Genomic DNA, 20,270 nt, shown 5'->3' on the forward strand with positions numbered 1-20,270 from the left:
TTTTGGTCATTGACCAACAAAATTTATATTCAGTATTAAAATTAATTCCTAGGTATAACATGGTCATCACTGAGTAAGTGGAATCCATCATTTTATTAAAAGGCAAAATTACTGCAAATAAATACAAGGACTAAAACATCAAATCAGAAGTCACATGAAATGGCTTTTTGAACTGGAATGTAGAGATTTAGAGGTGGAATTATTATATATAGAATATTATATACAAATATTCTCTTCAGGAGGTAGAATTATTCTATGATGAAAGTTGCTAAGAGATTTTGGATGATTCAAGATGGAAAAGTGAAAATAAAAATGGGAAGGCAGTACATTTTGGTGTAAGATTGGAAGTGTTAGTGATCACGGAAATCTTTACAGTAATGATGGAGTAGTAACTATGTCCATATCCAATATTCCACTTTCATTGCACAATCTGGTTTTTCATCCTCAGATTATATTTTAGTATTCTAAAATATACTACAGATTTTTAAAAAATTGTACTAAAGTTGCTTTGAAGCAATTTGGCAGACAATTTTGCCTTGAGTGGCCACAGTATGAATTTTATTATTATGGAGTAGCAGCAGAAGCTAAACCAAACATATAGGATTAAATTCCTCATTTGAATTCCTGCTTTAGGAGGAAGCAAGTGAATACTGCTTCTGGTATCTTACCGTGTTTTGCATCAATGATTTGACTGCAGTTATGCAGTCTGAATCAGAAGTGCTTTTTTATGTTTATAAATCTTTAACAGAAAAATGGGTTGTGTGTAAAATCTATCTAATCTCATGATGTAGACAGACAAGGGGATAATATCTTAAAGGCAATTGCTTTTAAGTTTCATGAATGCTTTAGTACTGGGGAAAAGTCCTGTATGAAATATCACTGAATCTACACAGAATAATAGCTTTGTTCTGTTTGATGACTGACAGTGTAGAAACTTTATAAAATATTGTAAGCTCCTTCAAGGAGAAAACCTACTAAATGAACAAAATTCCTTACTACCATGTTAAACAGCCTCTGTTTTTAATCATTCATAGTCAATTTTATTTATAAATCTACTGGGGAAAAATGCCTTTCTCAAGACTGAGAAGCAGATTCAGTTTTCACTGAAAGATTAATACGCACCTAAGGAGCTATTATTATCATTTAACAACTTGATGAATGACAAATGTAAACTGGTCAATAGCAGTTTCCTATAACTAAGGTCTCACCTTTGCAGGAGTCACATAAGTGGTAACTGACATCCCATCTAAGCATATGTATTGCAACATCATGCTCACTGCATCATCCAAAATAAACAAGCATACTTTTTTTCTTTTAAGGAAGATGGTGAAAATGCCTATTAACCTCTGTATAGTTACAAACAAAGCTAATGCAAATTCAGAATATGATAACTCACTGGACTGTGTATGGTATAGATGAATCAGTATGTTCATACATCAAATACTGTATGTTCAGTTAAGGATGTTCAAAAGGTCTGATTATCTAGTGAATTTCCAGATTATGATTATATAAATAGTCTGTTAGACATTGTATCTTTTCATCTGGAATATTCAGTATGTGTCTTTTATATAAATGATAATCTGTAGAAAGTCAAAAGTGTTGTTTTTTTATGGCAGATAGTCTACATGGGCTGGACAGAGGAACGGGAACAAGATTCTCTTCAGGACCGAATGTACACACCAAAGTTTCTCGCACTGAGGGGATCTTCACTCTATAAATTTATAGCACCTCCGGTAAGTATCATTCTGTATCTGCTTCATGTTTAAATGTACAGATGTGTTTTTTAAACATTGATTTAGAGGTTTTGTGTTAATCCAGGGCTTTTCATTCAATACTGTATCAGAAAAGAGTATAAAATGATGAGAGTGAAAAGACAATAATAGTGAAAAGATAATAATGATGGCAATAATGGGAAATGATTTATAAACACAACTTCAATGGAAAACTGATCTGAAAATAGATCATGCTCATTTATAGTGTTATTTATTTGTAAATTAAAGAAAGTCCTCCTCCTGTTGCTGTTCCTCCAATTTCCATCAAAAGCAGTAGTGTATAAATATTTCTGGAAAATAGCAATAAATTATATAATATATAAAGATATAAAGATTATATAAAGCATATAATATATATAAACCAATTTAAAAATGGGTCTCTTTCTATATACCAATTTCCAAGAGTGGTACATTCAAAGCCACAAATAATTCATACTGGATAGTTAAAAAAACCAAACCCACTGTTTTTCTATAAATCATAGCATGTTTTCTTGGCCACCTCATTGCATATGCAGGTCTAAGTGGGTTGGTGGAATTGCTTTTAAAAAGTGTATGAAAAATCAGTGTAATTAGTTTTTGTGTGTATTTTTACCAAGGTCACAACATGGGACTGGACCCGAGCTGAAAGAACATTTTCTGTATATGAGATCATGTACAAAATATTTAAGGTACGAAGAATAAAAATAAATTTCATTAAAAAAAGTAAAAGGAAGAGTAGCATAGTTATGAAGCATGGCTGAATTCCCCAAGCATAAGTGAACACTGGATAGAAATTAGGATTGCATATCAAGTGGGGGGAAAAAAGATGTTCCTTTAAGCTCATGAGAAAATAACCTTAGTTAGAATGTTCTGCGGGAGGGGGGACCTAAAACTGTTTTGAGCTCCCTGCCATTTCAGTGATATGTGGGAATGACCTTGGGAGACAGGAGGAAGAGCCACAGACCAAACAACTGTCACTCAAGAGCTGTCTCAGCCCACAGAAGCAGAGGGGACCTGGGAAGCATTTCAGAAATGGTCCTCCCTAGTTTTCTGGAGAATAAAAGTAGAGGAGGGGAGAAATACTTTCAGACTTGCAAGATGATGTTAATGTAACCTTACAATATAGATCTGGTACTCCTAGTTGTGCTTCTTGTCTGGACTGTCTTGAAGGGCTAACAGGCATGAGGAATAATGAGACGTCCAAGCAAGTCTTTTACTCCCTTGCTTTTTATCCTAAGGTTACAAAAGTCAGGGTAGTAGATATGCTCATTTCTACATACCTCCCAACCCTGCTGTTTCTCAAGACTAGCAAAGTAGCCATTTTAAATATGTGGTCAGAGGTGGCTTTGCATATTAATAACATTCAAAAGTAACATAGTGTTGACCGAAGAGGTTTTAATAGTATCAGCTGTGAAGTGCAATTATTCATATTTGAGTGAAGTTTATTTTCTTTTGCCATCTGTGCTTTTGCATTTTGTGAAAACATAGAAAATTAGAGTGTATGTTAATTTAATGTATTTTAAATGTACAGATGCAAATAAATGGCAATAAATAATTTGGAAGGTGGTAAACTATTAGCCAGTGTCTATGTGTGTGCATATGTGTACGTCTGCAACAGTACTTCCCTATACAATATTTCTGAAATTGTTTATGCTGAAGTACAACCATGCTTCACAATATATTATTTATGGGATCATATATGGAGAAAGTGCTATTTGGCTAACGTACTTCATCAGAAGCTGAATTCGAAATAATAATTTGCTTAATGCCACTTCATGACAGCATCTGGTACTAGAAAAATAAATTCAACTTTATCACAAAGTTATGATAAGTTAAAAGTACTGATTTTTACAGGAAGTGCTAGATATCTTTGCCAGTAATTGGATCTTGATAATTGATCATTCAGCTCTGAAGTTACTTGTTGGCAACATATTTAAGCTTAATTTAATGTTCTTTCCAATCTTATAAATAGTGTCTAGTCAGTTTCATTTAGGCATGAGATACTGATCCTGGATATGCTGTGTGCATTAGTAATTTTTTTCACATAAATAGTTGCATGCAAGCTATGATTAGTACCAAAATTGTCTTTCTGAATTATATCAATTTATTGGAAGAGGCACAGGCACCCTTATATCCTAAATCTGCTCCCTTGTTTCTGCTTTGGGCTTTCTCTTTCCATGCTCTAATATACTTTCCAGTCCTGGCCTTTTCCTTTTCAAGTACTTTCTTTGTTTGACAATCTGTCTTTCCCTGCCTAAAGATGCTTCTTGGCAGTAGTCATTTAAGCCACAGTCAACTATACTGATGGCATTATTTCTCTGCTTAACTGAACATTGTAACTTCTGTCAAGGCAAATTTCATATTGGTGGATTGAGGAAACAATACCAATTCTCTTCTGGAGCTTGCGTGCAACTATGCATTATAGAAAAGTACAATGGAAGCTGCATGTGGAGATTATCGGATTGATGCGATGTCATTGCAAAGAATCATTATGAAACCGTTCATATAGTGAAGAATCAGAACTAAGTAATTCAGTCAACCTGTGGAATTCTATCAGCCCTTGGTTCTATCTATCCAGTGTTCTTGACAATGAACTAAGGCCACAGAAGAAATCTTGTATGAATCTGGAGCCATTCTCTCACCATTCACCCAGGATCGTAATAACTTTACTCAACTATGCAAATGTATGCTGCTGTGAATATTTTGAATACTGTTAAATCCCAGTTGTTATATGTCAGAATAAATATTGCAGAACTGGGAAGGGTTGTGAAAGACCCACCAAAAGGATTAAAGGTCAGAATATGATTTCTTAATTTAGAAAACTAAACTAAAACAGGAATTGGCCATTTTTAATTTAGAGCAGATGTGAGAGATGTTGAAATTTAATAGAGAAATTATCCAGTGAATGTTGCTATGGATTTGGAACAGAAAAAAAAAAAATTGGTTATTTTGGTTCCAACCCTCATTTTTCTAAAGCACAAAATTTTTTGATGACACTTAGAGCAGCCCTTAATGTAACTGCAGATGTCCAGCTGCTTCCTTGGGAACAAAATGGTCCTAGAAATGGGGCATTGTGAGGATAAAGCATCATTCCCACAACTACTTTGATGAGAGAAATGCAGCAAAGATACTATGAGTACTATAAGAAGACTGGTTGCCACTTTTTAAGTGTGTGTTTGTGTGTGTGTGTGTGTGTGTGAGAGAGAGAGAGAGAGAACTTGGGAACTTTTTCTTTACAATAAGATAGCAAAAAAAAAAAAAGTTAGAATTTTAGCCCTATACCTTCTCACATTTACCCTGCTTTTGCAGAGAAGAATGTCCTGATAAACATAGGTGAGATATTTGGCATTATCTTCTCATTAAAGGGCATTAGATAAATACATAGGAGATAACTTTTACCCCTAGCTTCTCATTTTTATGTCAGTATAAAACCAGAACCAATCAGCAGTTGCTGGGAAGACTTTAATGTTCATGTCCAACTAGATATTTTGTATTGATTATGTGCCATCAAGACATTGTCAACTCTTAGCAATCACATAGATAGATTTTCTCCATGACAATCTGTCCCTAAACTGGCCTTTCAGGTCTTCTAACAGTGAACCGATCACCACTGTAACTGAGTCCATCCACCTTGCTCCTGGTCATCCTCTTCCCTTTCCTTCCAACTTTCCCAGCATTACAGCTTCTCCAGAAAGCTAGGTTTTCATATAATGTCTCCATAGTATGATAACTTGAGCCTGGTCATTTGTGTCTCAAGTGAGAACTCTGGGTTGATTTGTTTGATGATCAATTTGGTTTCTTGGTTGTCCACAGTATTATTAGGAGCCTTCTCCAACACCAGAGTTCAAAAGCGTCAATACTCTTCCTAATCCTGCTTCTTCAAATCCAACTTTCACTTGCATAGTGTGTCCCAGGGAATACCATGGTTTACACAATTCCGATCATTGTAGGTGTAGACACATAAGAACATTTGAATCTTTTCCAAAGTCCTAATGGCTGTTCTGCCAAGTGTTGTTCTGTGGAGTATTTCTTGACTGCTGGTTCCTTTACTGTTGATGGTTCATGCTAAAAGGCTGAAGCAGTCCACCACTTCAATATCTTCATTGTGAATTCTAGGACTGGTTGTTCTACCTGTTGTCATTAGTTTGGTCTTCTTTATATTTAATTTTAGTCCCATTTTTTTCACTGTCCTCCTTGACTTTTATTACTAGAGCTTGCAGTTCATTTTTGGCTATTAGGATAGTGTCATCAACATAGCACAGGCTATTGATGTTTCTTCCTCCAGTTTTAAAACCATTCTTATCTTCTTCCAATCCAGCTTCCCTTAATATATATTCAGCATATCGGTTGAATAAATAAGAGGAGAGTATACAGCCTTGTCGCACTTCTTTGCCAACCTGGAGCCAGTCTGTTTCATCATGTTCTCTCCATACTGTGGCTTCCTGACCTGTATATAAGTTTCTCATGAGGACAATAAGATGTTCTGGGATTTCCATTTTTCTGAGCACATTCCACAGTTTAACATGATCAGAACAATTGAAGGCCTTTCTATAGGTGAATTTTTTTGGTATTCTTTGGTTTTCTCAATTATCCAGCATGCATCAGCAATAATGTCTCATGTTCCTTGGCCTTTTCTAAAGCCAGCTTGAACATGTGGCATCTCTTTTTCCATGTAGGACTCTAATCTGCATCAGATGATCCTAAGCATTGTTTAATTATTTAATAAATTTAATAATTTAAATTAAGGATATTGTACAATAGTTTATACACACCTTTTTTTGGTATTGATCTTTGTGGCCATTATCCAGATGGGCTGGCATGGCTGGCATGGCTCACCTTTACTGATTCTTCTTCTCTTGCTTGGCATATTTCAGTGGGTATTCCATCAGTTCCTGTAGCTTTCCAACTTGGTAATGACTGGAGTGCTGATCTAACTTCATATTCTAGTACTAGAGGTTCTTGTAATTAGGGAACATCTTTTACAGTATCTTGGATGTTGATATCTTTACTGTATAATATTTCAGTAAAATCTTTCTATCTTAGTTTGATCTCCTTTGAATCAGTTACTATCTCTCCATTGACATCCTTTAGCATAACAATTTGAGGTTGGAACCTCCTTCTGCGTTCAGAGATCTTTTGAAAGATTTTCCTGTCAAGCTAGAGGGCTTTCCTAGAGGACACACAGAGGAATCTTCTGGGCCTCTGTGTATCAAACAGGTTGCTGGATTAAGGAAAAATCTGGTTCATTCCTGAAGAATTTTCTTAAGGAAATGCAATTTGTGGTTGGCTTGAACGATTCAAACTTCAGTCAGCAAATACTGAACCTACATCCTTGTGAGAGGGTGGTCATTGTGGAGAAGATTCCAATTTAATGTCTCTCACTGGAAGTTTTCAAATATAGGAGTAATTATTGACAGATTGTTTTGTTGTATTAAATTAATAAACTAAATTGTTTTGAATTTGCAGCCACTTGTATGCATGTGATTGTTGCTCTATAATTTGCAACAGACATACCACCTGTTTAAAACAAGATCTAAGAAATTCTAGCATTGGGAATATTGCTTCTGAATTTTGGGCTTCAGGAGTTGATTGTCTTTCCATTTCATATATTGGTTCTTGTTTTGAACAATCTAAACTTCTTAATAAATTCTTATAGACCCTATAGATATAGTATTATCCAAGGAAAGCTACGAAGAATGACTTGGAAATGTCTGTTTTTACCTTCAAACCTCATCTTTTCTGTAATGGCCTGATTTCATTTCAGTTTTATTTTCCTAATGGGATAAAATGAAAATACCCATGTCCACATTAGTCATAAAAGAGATTCATATCTGTCAGTCCTTCAAAAGAGACATAGCAGAGATTCCAGAAATGCTGTTTAAAGGTAGAAGAACAGAATCTTGAAATACTCAGAGTTCTCTCTACTCTATCTTAAACCAAACAACACCAAGTTGGGATATTTCGACTTTCTCTAATACTTTTCTCTTCCTTGGGGCTGAGCAATCTTTTCTGAAACTCCCCCTGTAACAGTTTACTTGTTCTTTTCCCAGTCCCAATCCAGGTCTATATTCCTTCACAATATAGGGGTGTTTTTAGGACTCTATGTGAACTTGAAAAATGAAGCCTGAAAATGAGAAAATGTACAATGGATTTGGGATTGGAAAACCAGAGCAGGCCTATGTCCTTCCAGAGAATAGTTTATTTCTCTTAAAACAAAGCTGATTTTATTTGTGAACTTGTTTACTCTGATCAACTAAATTTATTCCTGAGCATCCACACAGCAGCACTTTCTTTGCTAAATTAAAAGTAGTAGTGAATGTAGAATGAACAAACAAAACAGAATGAAGCTATCAATTTTGATTGCTGTCAATTTCTTATTTTTCTAAGCTTCCTTTTTTGTGACTATTTATGCATTTGTTTGTGCCTTAAAACCTCTCTCTGTAAAATTCATATGCCCATTCATATTGTATGCATTTTGTATAAGTGTAACGTATTATTTGTCTGATAAATATAGTCTTTGCAAACAGTTCTTTTACAGTGTGGATCAAGAGCATCTGGGGATAGAGGGCGTCAGAAAAATCAAGATGGTGGCTGTGGCCACAACCATATAATCAAAGTCTTGCTTCCAGGTTTCTATCTGTGGCTCCTGCCCAAAAGGCTTTTTTCAGTTACTTATCAAATTAAAACTATCGGATAAACTAGGTCATGGTGGATGGGGAAATATATTGTTATGCGAACAGTGGGGATGTGGTTCTTACTTTGGAGACATGCACTTTGACCTCATCCTGTTCCTCTCTCTTGCAATGTGCACTGGCCCCATCTTATTCTAACACATTCCACAAAACCTACAGAGGGTATCAATCAAGAAATATTATATTTTTTGTACAATAAATGTACAAAAAATACAAGAAATGTAAGAAAATTCTTGCTCATCTTCTCCCTTCTTCTAATAGATTTATTTCACTCATTTACCAAAAATGGACATTTTCCCAAGAAAAGATGATCTTCTGGGATATGAGCCAAATACTTGACAACTGCATTGTTTCCATGGTTTTCTTTCTGAATTTTTTTTTAAAAAAACATTTCTAAAAGTAGAATCAGATGCCTGCTTCTGCTTTTTTTTTTTTTAAAGAATGCAATCTCCAAAATATGTTTAGAAAATGAAATCAAAAGTATATTACTTGGTTGAATTGTATTAGACATCCACATTTTTCCCTATGAATCCATGCTATCTAAATTGACACTTTATTTGACAAGAGAGCAGCTGGCTTTGGGGTGGTCCAATATTTAGTACATCCAACCAGTGCCAATCCAAACATTGCAAACAGTTTGCACAGTTTTTCATGGTTAAAATATCTTGGTTGCTAAGTTGTGAATCAGCTTTGTTGCTTGTCTTGTGAAGAAATAGATAATATTCTTAGTTTTATTCACGTAATCATCTCCAGCTTTGGTCCATTAGATCATCTAAAATATTTAGTTCTGCCATTTGTCAACAAGCAATGGATGAAGGTAGCATAAGCTAAGTCTGATCCAAGAAACAGAGTTGAGACTGAGACTATTCCTATTATAGCACAAAGCTCCCAAACTGGAACATGCAAGAAGAATCATACAGCAGAAATATCAAACTTATTTGCAGTGGCATTGGTGTTATCAGCCAAGAGAACCAAATCTTCAAATGCAAAATGATTGCAAGGATGAGAAATAGAATTAGCAGTATGTAGTAATGGATTTGGGAAGATTGGCACCAGTACATGAATCAGAATAAACTGTATACGGAGTAAGAGTAATATGAGGAAGCAACAATTGACAGATTTCTCTGTTTCAATTCAGTGCTTGGCATTTTGCTTGGCATTTTGTCCAGTTTGAATTTTAGGACTGGCTTAGGTAGTTCATTGAGATTTTAGCTTTTTCTGCCATGGGGATGATGTTATGGGAAAAGTTTAGTGGTAGAACACACATATTTATTAGTTATGTCACTACTATCTGTTGGAAGATCTAGAAAGACACAACACCAGGCAGGGTCAAAAATACTGGGTCATTTGAAACAATTATCTTGTTCAGTATAAACCTGCAGGCTTTAGAACCAATGAAACACTGCCTTAAAATGTGGGCAATCCTAGATGGTTGAGTTTAGACCTACCTGGAAATCACAGTCTTGACATTGCCTGCTTCTGGTTACTGTTCATGTTTAGAAACATTCTTGAACTTTTATGCCTTTTTTTTCATAATATATTCAATCTATATTTCACAGTGAAATTTACAAAAGGTTTTTGTAATATAATATGCCCTGTATGTGTGAACAAATGTGGATTGTTGACTTCCATTTTCTAACAACAGAAGCAGGACTTAACCATTGCTGCTTTTGTGATGAGTTAACCCTTCTATATAATGCTTTAGTAGAGCTTTTATGTATGCATGTGCTTTATTTGTATAGTGCAACTCAGTAACATTTACAGATTACAGGTTGAAGTTCAGTAGAGAAACAATTTCTGCTAGGCAAGCTGATGCTTCTTGTACTGTTAACTCCTCCTAATTCGTAATTTGACTCACAGCCTTGATTATTATAATATGTATTCAAAGATAGCTATGATTATCTCAATCAGCCAAGGCAAAAGGAAGTTGCATTTGTTCCAACCAGCACATATGTTCACTAGTCTAGGTGTGCATAGTAGTAATTGATTTTTTAAAAATCTAATCTAAGGTTTCTTTATGCTTTGTTAATTCCAAGGTGACAACTTTCAGCCAAACTATTTGTAATTAATAACCTCCTTCTCCAGTCTACAAGTTGGACAAAGTGAGGGACTTTATTTTTTATTTTTTCAAACCACCAATTCATAACACTTTGACTTTAAAAAAAAAAAGGATTATAGCAAGATTTTTATTTATTTATTTATTTATTAAATTTATCCTCTGTCCAAACCCATTCAATGATGATTCTGGGTGGCTTACAATAAGTAAAAGAATAAAAATTCATTATACAATATAATATAATATAATAAATATAAAATATAAAATCATAAATATAAAATATAAAATATAAAATCCAAGATGGTCATGATAGAATTTACGGGGCCACATCACGGCACCAGCCACCTCCACGATCTACTGTCCTCCCTCTTGCCCCAAGCAAGAGATTGTCTGTTTAAATCATTCCTTACAGATACACAGATCCTGACAAGATTTTCACACATATTCCAAAGTGGTAATCCAAAATAAAATTACAAAACAGGAAAAAAAAAAAAACCCACCGAAACTAAATGTGGCAATATTAGGATGATGTAATAGGAGGTAATGCAAAATTATCTCTAAGCAGAAATGTAACATAAGAAATCCGCAGTATGTGTGGAGCTTGATCTAAGGAATAAGGAATTGTGAGCTTGGTTGTGAAAAGGAACAAGGAGAGTCTTCTTCTTTTAGGAGAGAATAAAAGAGCATGTGTTGTTACTGAACTTTCAGAGGAGTGACAACTCATACCCACATTTTCTGGAGTGGGAAAGAAATCTTTAGTTGTAACTCACAACATCCCTTTCAGTCTGGAATATATCACTTTTCAATATTATTAATACAATTTAAGCTGTAAAGGAGAACCATTAATAGTTATAGATATGTTTTAAACAGTGTAATATTCTTCATTTAATTTATATAGAACCAGGTAATTAAAATAAAGGCATAAAATTTACATGGTACATTACTCTGTGTAGGTACTTTGTTCTGCATCTAACATGTTCATCAATGCTAGAAGAAATTTTAATTGATGTATGCAAGATTATATAACTCCAGGTTTTCATCAGGACAGTGATATACTGGATCGGCGAAAACACTGCTTTGGAGTGCAATCTGAAATGGGAGAGGATCTGTACTTTTCTGTGGAATTAGAATGTGATCTCATACTATGGGAAAAGGCCTTCCAATCAGCAACTTTTTTAGAAGTGGAGAGAATACAGGTAAGAAATATGTGATGTTCAATTTAGAATTATTTTACTATGTCATTATGTGATTGGTGACAGTACTAGAACAATTGTGATGGGATATTTTTTTGTTTTTGCTTCCAACAAGCTAGCCTTCTGATTAGCAAGCTAGTTGAATATGAGCTGGATGAAATGCTTGTTTGGTAGATCCACATATCTATTAGGTGGATTTGTATTCAAAGAGTGTTTGTTGACAGTTCATAGCCAACTTAAATTAGTCATTATAGGGAATGCCTTTGGAATTAGTCCTTGGCCTTGTATTTTCAACATTTTCATTCATGACTTGGGTGAAGTAGATGGAAGGCTTATAAAACTTGCAGATTATATAAAACTAGGTAGATTATATACTGTAAAACTCTAGAAGACAGAACAAATTAAAGTGAACATAGGTTAGAGAAGTAGCTGAAAACAGCAGAATTTAATTTAATAGATATAAATGTAAAGTATTTTACATAGGAAAAAGAAATCAAATGCACAGGTACAGGATGAGATATACCTAACTTTGTAGTGGCACATAAGAAAACATTGTGGAAATCGCAAATTGAATGAAATTGACAGTGTGTGACATGGCTGCTAAAAAGGCAAATGCAGTTTTAGATTGCAGCAATAGAAATACAGTTTCTAAATAATAGGGAATACTCATTCCATAATATTATACCTAGCTTACCTTCGTTGATCTCAAAAAAATAAGCAGCTAAACAAATTCCAGGACTGTAGACTAGACTGGGGAATTAGGGGAAAACATTCTTGGAAGAAAGCAATGGCAAACCAGTTATGTATTCTTGCCAAGAAAACTTCATAATTATATCCATAGGATTATCAGGAGTCAAACCTGACTCAACACAGATTTCATTCTGCATTGGTCAGATCCCACCTCACGTACTCAGAGCACAGTCCTGGTACAGAGAAAGACAATGTATGCTTGAGGGATTGTAAACTCAATAAGGAGACATTGGGGGAATTAGTGATGTTTATACTTGAAAAGAGCTAAGGAAGGAGGATATGATAATACTTTTCAAATACCTGAAAGGGAAGGTACATAGAAGGAGGTTTCCTTTTATCTCAGAGTACTGGATATGGAATAATTATTTAAGTTACAGCAAGGCTTAGTAAGCCTTAATTACTTAATTAAGTAATTAGTAAGTTGAGGAAACATTCTTAAATGTAAGAGCAAATCTATAAGGGAAAAAATTACAAGGAAGGTGGTACATTCCCTCTTCAATGGATATATTCAGGCAGAAAGTGAGCATGGCTGTTTTAATTTGGATTCCTGCATTGAGTAAGGGGATTGAGCTTGATGATTTAAATAACCCTTTCAAATCTCTAAGTTATTAATGATATATTAATGACCTTTGTGTTAAAAAAGAGATTTAAATCAAATATGTATTATCTCGTTCTTGCATCCCAAGCCTTCAGATGATGAATGACAGAGATTGGCTGTTTGATACTCTCAAGCAAACCAAAGAACAAGTTGTGCTACTAGCAGAGTTGATGTGTTTTGTTCATTTTATTAGATTTTATTGGGAAATGGAAAATAGACTGCTGAGCGAGGCTTTTTATTTTCTGGAATCGTACTGTGTAATAGATAGATTTAAATCTCGGAAACTTACTGAAAGCTTACTGAATGACCCTGGGCAAGTTATTATAAGGATAACTTACCTCACAAGATTGTTCTTGAACACAATAATTGCTCTGAGCTCATTATATAACAGATACAACTCAAGACAATGAAGAATGAATAAAAAGGGCAAAGTTCTAGGAAACAGAAGTCATTGAATTGAATTGATTTCAGTGTATGGAGGGAAGTAAAGTTAAAGAGCCTATTTTTGAAATGGAGAATAAAAAAGCCTTTTGGAGGCCTATATAAACCCTTTAAAAAATTCTCTTCCATTACAGAATAATGGCCTCTTTCTTGCCTAAAAACTTGGAGAGGTATACCATATGCTCCAGGGACAGGGAATGTATATGTAAATGCACAAAGTTGAGAAATACATGAGAGTATTTTGTGAAATCACATCTGGAAATATCAGTAAGACAACTATGGCCAGCTTGATCAGTATTTTTCATAGATGTTTTAGTTTAATCCGGATTCAGCCAATTTTATGTCATATATGCCTCAATACTTTAGACGATTATTATTTTTTATGGTATGTGTGTTTAATTTTGGCTATGTATGTGGATTTGATTTTCTTGTTTTGAGCAGTAGGGAGGGGCATGGCTCCCACTGATCAGATTTTGCTTAGTAAACTATGCATCTGGCAGATGATTAAAGCCATAAATAACCATGAGTAACTGAGGAATGGTTTCCATGGATACAATCCTACTGGTGTTACATAAACAGAATGAACAAGAGAATTGTTTGATTAGTAAAATATACTGCCTTCTTCTCTCCATATTACAATTTGCAAGTGGTGGTGCAAAAAATGTGTATGTGTAAATAAGTAAATAAATAAATAAATATAGAACCTTGGACAAAGTGCGAAGTGGAGGATATTTTTGTATGGTTTCAGATATATAACTATTGTTATAATAGTTCTGTGCATCTCAAATCTGGGAAAAGTCAGATTTCCACATACCTCAAAATTCTTCTAGCTAAGTCATTATAGTTTGATTCGTAGAAAGAAGCCAATTAAACCAATATAGTTCATTGTATTGCATCTTTTAAATAATGTATCATTCCAATCCATAAGGCATTACTGTCAGGGCTCCCTATTTTGCATCTTTACTAGGAACTTTTGAAAAATTCCAGTTTTCATTTACCCTGTAGATCTTTACACATAACATTTAATATTTAAATTACCTGAATAACAATTACATTAGTTTCTTTTAATTGACATTTATTGTTCTTTTAACAGAGTCTTTACATCTTTTTTTCATTTCAGAAATGAGGTCCATTGAGTATTAGAGTACATTATTATTTCCAGATTTTCACATTCCTTACTAAACGAGTTCAAATTGCAAATATTGGCCCTCAAAACCAATGCTTCAGGCTCTGCTCTTGAAGCAGGACAAATCACAGACCCAATTTTAAGATTCCATATTTTTGTTGAACAATACAAGTGAGAAAATACTGTATGTTACTTCTTATACAGAAATCTCCATGAAGTTTTTTTTTTATGGTTTGCAGTATGTGAAATAGTAATTAAAAGCAAACAATTCATTCTTTATGGCAGCAGGTGTATCGTAATATTATTTCGTTTGTTTGTCTGTTTGTTTATAACATTTGTATAGCCACCCATCTTAAATCAAAACTCCAGATGGCTTACAACCCAGCAATATATACAACTAATACAAGAAACAATAAAACCAAAAACAGAAAAACCTGGTGCTGCAACCACACATCACTGATGCAACGTATCACATTCTTATTTGGCTCTATACCATGCCTGGGAAAAGAGCAAGGTCTTGAGTGCCCCCTGAAAGGTTAAAAGGGAGGAGATCTCCCTTTTAACCTTTCAGAGGGTTAAAAGGGAGAGGTGGTCCAGCAGATAACCTGGTCCCATGCCATGTAAGGGCTTAAAGGGGATACCCAGCACACTCTTGAATTGAACTCTGGTATTGAAAAGACCTCTGGTATTACTGTCTTGTCAGCATTCTTATTTTAATTTTGCAAAAATATTAATTAATATACACAGAGGAACTATAGCTGAATTGTAACCTATGATTAAAAGCCATAAAGTAAGAGGCTAAAAACTGACCTTTTGCCAGTTGACCTATGATGTACATTAAATTCTTTCTACCAATTTGTGATAACTGCTCAAAGCCACTATAATATTTAACCTTTCAATATTTCCTGGTAGGAATTGGGCTTGGCAGTCTTATAGGTGAAGTCTTAAAGGTGGTAGTCTTATAGGTGAAGAATACAGTATACTGTATTGCTTCATTGAGGTTGATAGCCAGTGTGTTTAGAAAAGAACTTTCTCATGTACTAAGGCTAAGCTAGAAAAAGCATCACCTTCATTACAAATGAATTAAATTACATAATTTGGATGATAATATTAATGAATCACATATGCAAAAACTCCAAGGAAAAATGTAGTTGGTCAAATTAAAGAAGGGTTCTGGGAAGATAAGCTGACAGTTATTTTGATAGAAAGCAACTCACATTCCTTTTCTGGCATCTGGTGGCATTGTATCAGTATACAATCAGGATCAGGAAAGGCCATAAAACATTGACATTTAAAGTGATAAATCTGTTGTCTGCTTCTTAGATAAGCAAACCTTTGAAAATAATGGTAGGTTACAAAGTGAGGATATTCCAGATACTAAAAGTTTACCTTAGGAAAGCACATATTGAAAAAATGTTTGACAAGAAAACATTTTATGATTTGGAAAAGACTATAGGGTTGTTTCAGATTATCAATTTGTAGTATAAATGCCTGTCAAACTAAGACATGAATCAATACGACTAGAAAGAATAAAAAAAAGAGAATTTGTGTGGAAGTCGTTTCAGCTCCCTAAGAAGAAAAGTTCAGTTTTTTCTCTTAGCAACTTATGTTTTATATAGACTGGGTTAGCAATTACTTTAGCCTCAATGTAGAAATGTGCTAGTGATTTGGTGGTGTGAATGCTATGCCATATAAATCTATAATATTTTTGACATAGTTAAGCATGTTCTAAAAAGCCAGTCTGGTGTAGTAGTTAAGGCATCAGGCTAGAAACTGGGAGACCATGAGTTCTAGTCCTGCCTTAGGCACAAAGCCAGCTGGGTAACCTTGGGCCAGTCACTTTCTCTCAGCCCTACGAAGGAGGCAATGGTAAACCACTTCTGAAAAACATTTCCAAGAAAACTGCAATAACTTGTCTAGGCAGTCTCTGTGAATCACACACTATTGAACAGGGGGAAAAAAAAGTATTTCTAAGATGTAGTAGTTTTGTCTTTTACTAAGAGGGAGATATTTTTCCCCATATAATGTTGTGTCTAAAACCACAACATTCAAGGCTCAAGGGAGGTACACTAAAATGTCTGTAAATGGGTCCAGTAACTGCTGAGCTAATGCTTTAACTAAAAAGAATGCAGAAAAGGATTTTTGAATAACAAGCAATTGTTCAAAAGAATACATCAGCTGCAACATGATAGTAATCCACGTTGCTTTTCCAACGTAACGTGCCAAAAATATATTTAATTAAACAATTTATTCTTTGAGGAACTTCAAAAAGTGTTTTTAAATATTAGCTTCTCCATTCTTAAGTAAAATACTCAGGGCTGGAAAAAAGCGACAAGACTAATTATTTTTATGCAAGCCAATGCTTTCTTTGGATAAATAAAAATATAAATAAATAAAATAAGATATTGTTAGAAAACATTACCACTTATTAAATAAATAGTAATAAAACTCATAAGAGGTGACAAGCTTCAAAGGCTACTTGGGTCACAAATATATCTGCTAATGTCACATTTAACTATTTTCTCTTTTTTTTTTTTTTTCCCCTCCCTTCATCCAGCACAAAATAATTTATTTTAGCCTATTACCTTGCTGGAAGTATTAAAAATTAAACTCTTACTCATCTTATTTCAAACACTCTCTGAAGTCTGCCAAAAAGAGGATTTTGCCCAGTTTTGTATAGACAGGTTTTTCTTAACGGATAAAATTAATTAATTGGTTGGTTGGCTTGATTGACTGATTGGCTGGGACTTGTATGCCACTCCAGTCTAGCAGGATTTAAGACTCAAAGTAGTTTACAGTCCTTTCTTCTATTCAAATAATAAAGTAATGCAAGCAAATAACAGAACTACAATAGCAAAAAACCATACCAAAGAAACTAAGGCCAGCATGTTTATTGAAAAATAAACATTGAAGTGCAAGCCAAGGTGGAATGTACTTATATTCAATTCACCTCTGGGGCTTTCTTAAACATTAGGCCAATTCTCAGGAAGTAAACTATTACAAAGAAGCAGGACAACAAGCAAGAAAGCTTGACTTTTGGAGATACACAAGGGCCTGTAATAAAAAAGCAACTAAAAGTCCAATGAGGCATAGTTTTTCAAATCCAAACCTGTATGTACCAAGAGTCATGTTAAGTGCATCTATTGTACACAGTCCCTAACATCTGAGCTAAGTCCTATTGTTTATCTTGCTCAGTAGCAAATACAGTGCATGCATTATAGAAGACACTTTTCAAGCAGTTGTTGGGATGTCAGGTGGAAAATAATCCCATCCTATGCATTGGTCAATAGAGTTATTATGAAAATTGAGTGACATTCTCCCCTTTCCTCTGTAACTTCTTTCTTGACTCAGAAGCTAAGCAGGATTGGGTCTCGTTAGTCTTTGTTGGGAGATCTTCAGGACTACTAGGCCCATTGATGGGAAAGTAAAAACCAAAATAACAATTCCAGAAGAAAACAATGGCAAAGTACTTCCATATTGTTGCTAAGAAAACTGTGTGACCCAGTCAATAGGATGACCTGTTCCCTATTGGGAAGGAGAGGCATGAGCCAGAGGATCATCTCCAGAGCTGTGGTGAGGAATATTCATGCTATCTGGCAGACAAAGTCACTCAGATTTGCTCAGAGCTGAGTCTGACTGGGCAAGTCCTAATGGGTTGCCCAGGAAACAGTCTTGTGATGATATCTGGACTGAGTTTGATTCTGTTACACCCAAGGAAGTGGACAAGGTCCTTTTGTCTGTTAGTCCAGCTACCTGTTTGTTAGCTCCTGGCCCCTCCTGGGTTCTTAAAGCAGCCCAAGAGGTCACCACAGGATGGGTTCGTGAGGTAGTTTCAGCCTCTTTGAGAGAGGGGGTGGTCCCACCAGCCTTGAAGGAGGCAGTGGTATGCCCCCACTTCCCTGAAAGGTCATGCTGGACCCTTCCTTGTTGAGAATTATCGGTCAGTTTCCAATTTTTCCTTTCTGGCAAAGGTTGTGGAAAAGGTGGTTGGGCGACAGCTATAGAAGATCTTGGAGGAAATGGATTATTTGGACCCATTTCAGTTTGACTTCAGGCCAGGGTACAGTACAGAGAAGCATTGGTCACACTTGCTGATGACCTTTGGCAGAGCCAGGATGGGGTGGTGCATCCATCCTAGTGTTCCTTGATCTCTCAGCAGTTTCAATACTGTCAACCACAGTATCCTTCTGGACCAGCTGTGGGGGTTAGGAGTAGGAGGCACCACGCTCCAGTAGTTTACCTCCTTCCTCAGCAGTCAGTTCCAGGTCGTGTTGACCAGGGGGAGAGATCATGTCTATGGCCCCTCATATGTAGGGTGCCTCAGGGCTTGATATGCTCCCCTTTCCTGCTCAACATCTACATGAAGTGGATGAGGTCATCCACCAGTTCAGGGTGCAGTACCATCAGTATGCTGATGATACCCAACTTTACATCTCTACCCTGAGTGGCACAGGTGAAGCTGTCAATGTATTGAGCCAGCGTCTGGAGGCTGTTTGGGTCTGAATGGGCAGATCAGACTTCAGCTCAATCCTAACAAAACTAAGTGGGTGTGGCTGTTTTGACATCCCTGGGTCAGGGATGTCACTAACTTTGGTCTTAGATGGGGCTGTACTTCCCCAGTCAAGACTGATGTGCAACTGCTGCTGCTCACAGAACAGGTAGCAGCTGTGGCCAGGAGGGCCTTTGCACAGGTTCATCTTGTGCACCAGTTGTGCCCTTTCCTTGACTGGGAGGCCCTTCAGAAAGTCACTCATACCCTGGCTACCTCACGATTGGATTATTGCAATGTACCCTACATGGGACTGCGCTTGAAGACCACCCAGAATCTACAGCTAGTTCAAAATGCAGCAGCATGGTGATGAAGGTTGGAAGACATTTCTTTATATATTTCTTTTCTCTTTCTTTATTATATTCTTATTTTTCTCTTTCTTCTCTCTTTCTTTTTTCTTGCACTTTTTACTCCTCTCTATTCTCTTTTCTTTCTTCAAGTTTAGTTCACATTAGATTTTCCTATTAAAATTAAAATTCTTAATAAAAATAAACACACACACACACACACACACACATATATATAAACAAAATGCAGCAGCACAAGCAGTAATAGGCATCTCTCAGGGTGCCCATGTGTCACCACTGCTATGCAAGTTGCATTGGTTGCCAGTTGGTTTCCGAGTGCAATTCAAGGTGCTGAATTACCTATAAAGCCCTGTATGGCATAGGGCCTGGATACCTAAGAGACCACTTGTCGCCAACTGTTTCTGCCCATCCAGAATATTCTGGCAGCCATCTTGTGGGACTGAGGAAGTGTGCCTTCCCTGTTGCGGCTCCCACACTCTGGAACAGCTTTGAAAACTGGCTTTGGTCCCAGGCCTGGGGTTGATGTTTATTATTTGTTCAATGGTCCCTGTTTTGTTTTGTTGATGTTGTTGTTTGTTAGATCAGTTTAGTCTGGGCTGTCTGTTCGATTCAATGTTTTTAGCTGTTTTTATTTTTTCCCTAGTTTTGTATGCCACCCAGATTCCACTGGAGTTGGATGGCCAATAAATTTCAATTAATAATAATAATACTGTATGTACTGTAGATACTTCTATGAAATCACCAGGAGTTAAGCTTGACTTGGAGAGGACTTTACATTTTGAAGTACATATACATTTTTAAGATAT

At 35.6% G+C, this 20,270-nt stretch overlaps 1 protein-coding gene across 2 annotated transcripts in view; it reads left to right on the top strand.

Annotated features, from left to right (window-relative positions):
* Positions 1 to 20,270, top strand: part of SNTG1 (syntrophin gamma 1) — a 137,507-nt gene that overhangs the window by 99,246 nt on the left and 17,991 nt on the right. For both annotated transcript variants that reach the window (XM_063299275.1, XM_063299276.1), the window contains exons 12-14: positions 1,617 to 1,733; positions 2,369 to 2,440; positions 11,543 to 11,695. In XM_063299275.1, coding sequence (XP_063155345.1) covers positions 1,617 to 1,733; positions 2,369 to 2,440; positions 11,543 to 11,695 — 342 coding nt within the window. The remainder of the gene's footprint in view (positions 1 to 1,616; positions 1,734 to 2,368; positions 2,441 to 11,542; positions 11,696 to 20,270) is intronic.

This window comes from Candoia aspera, chromosome 3 (assembly GCF_035149785.1).
Source record: "Candoia aspera isolate rCanAsp1 chromosome 3, rCanAsp1.hap2, whole genome shotgun sequence".
Taxonomy (NCBI): domain Eukaryota; kingdom Metazoa; phylum Chordata; class Lepidosauria; order Squamata; family Boidae; genus Candoia; species Candoia aspera.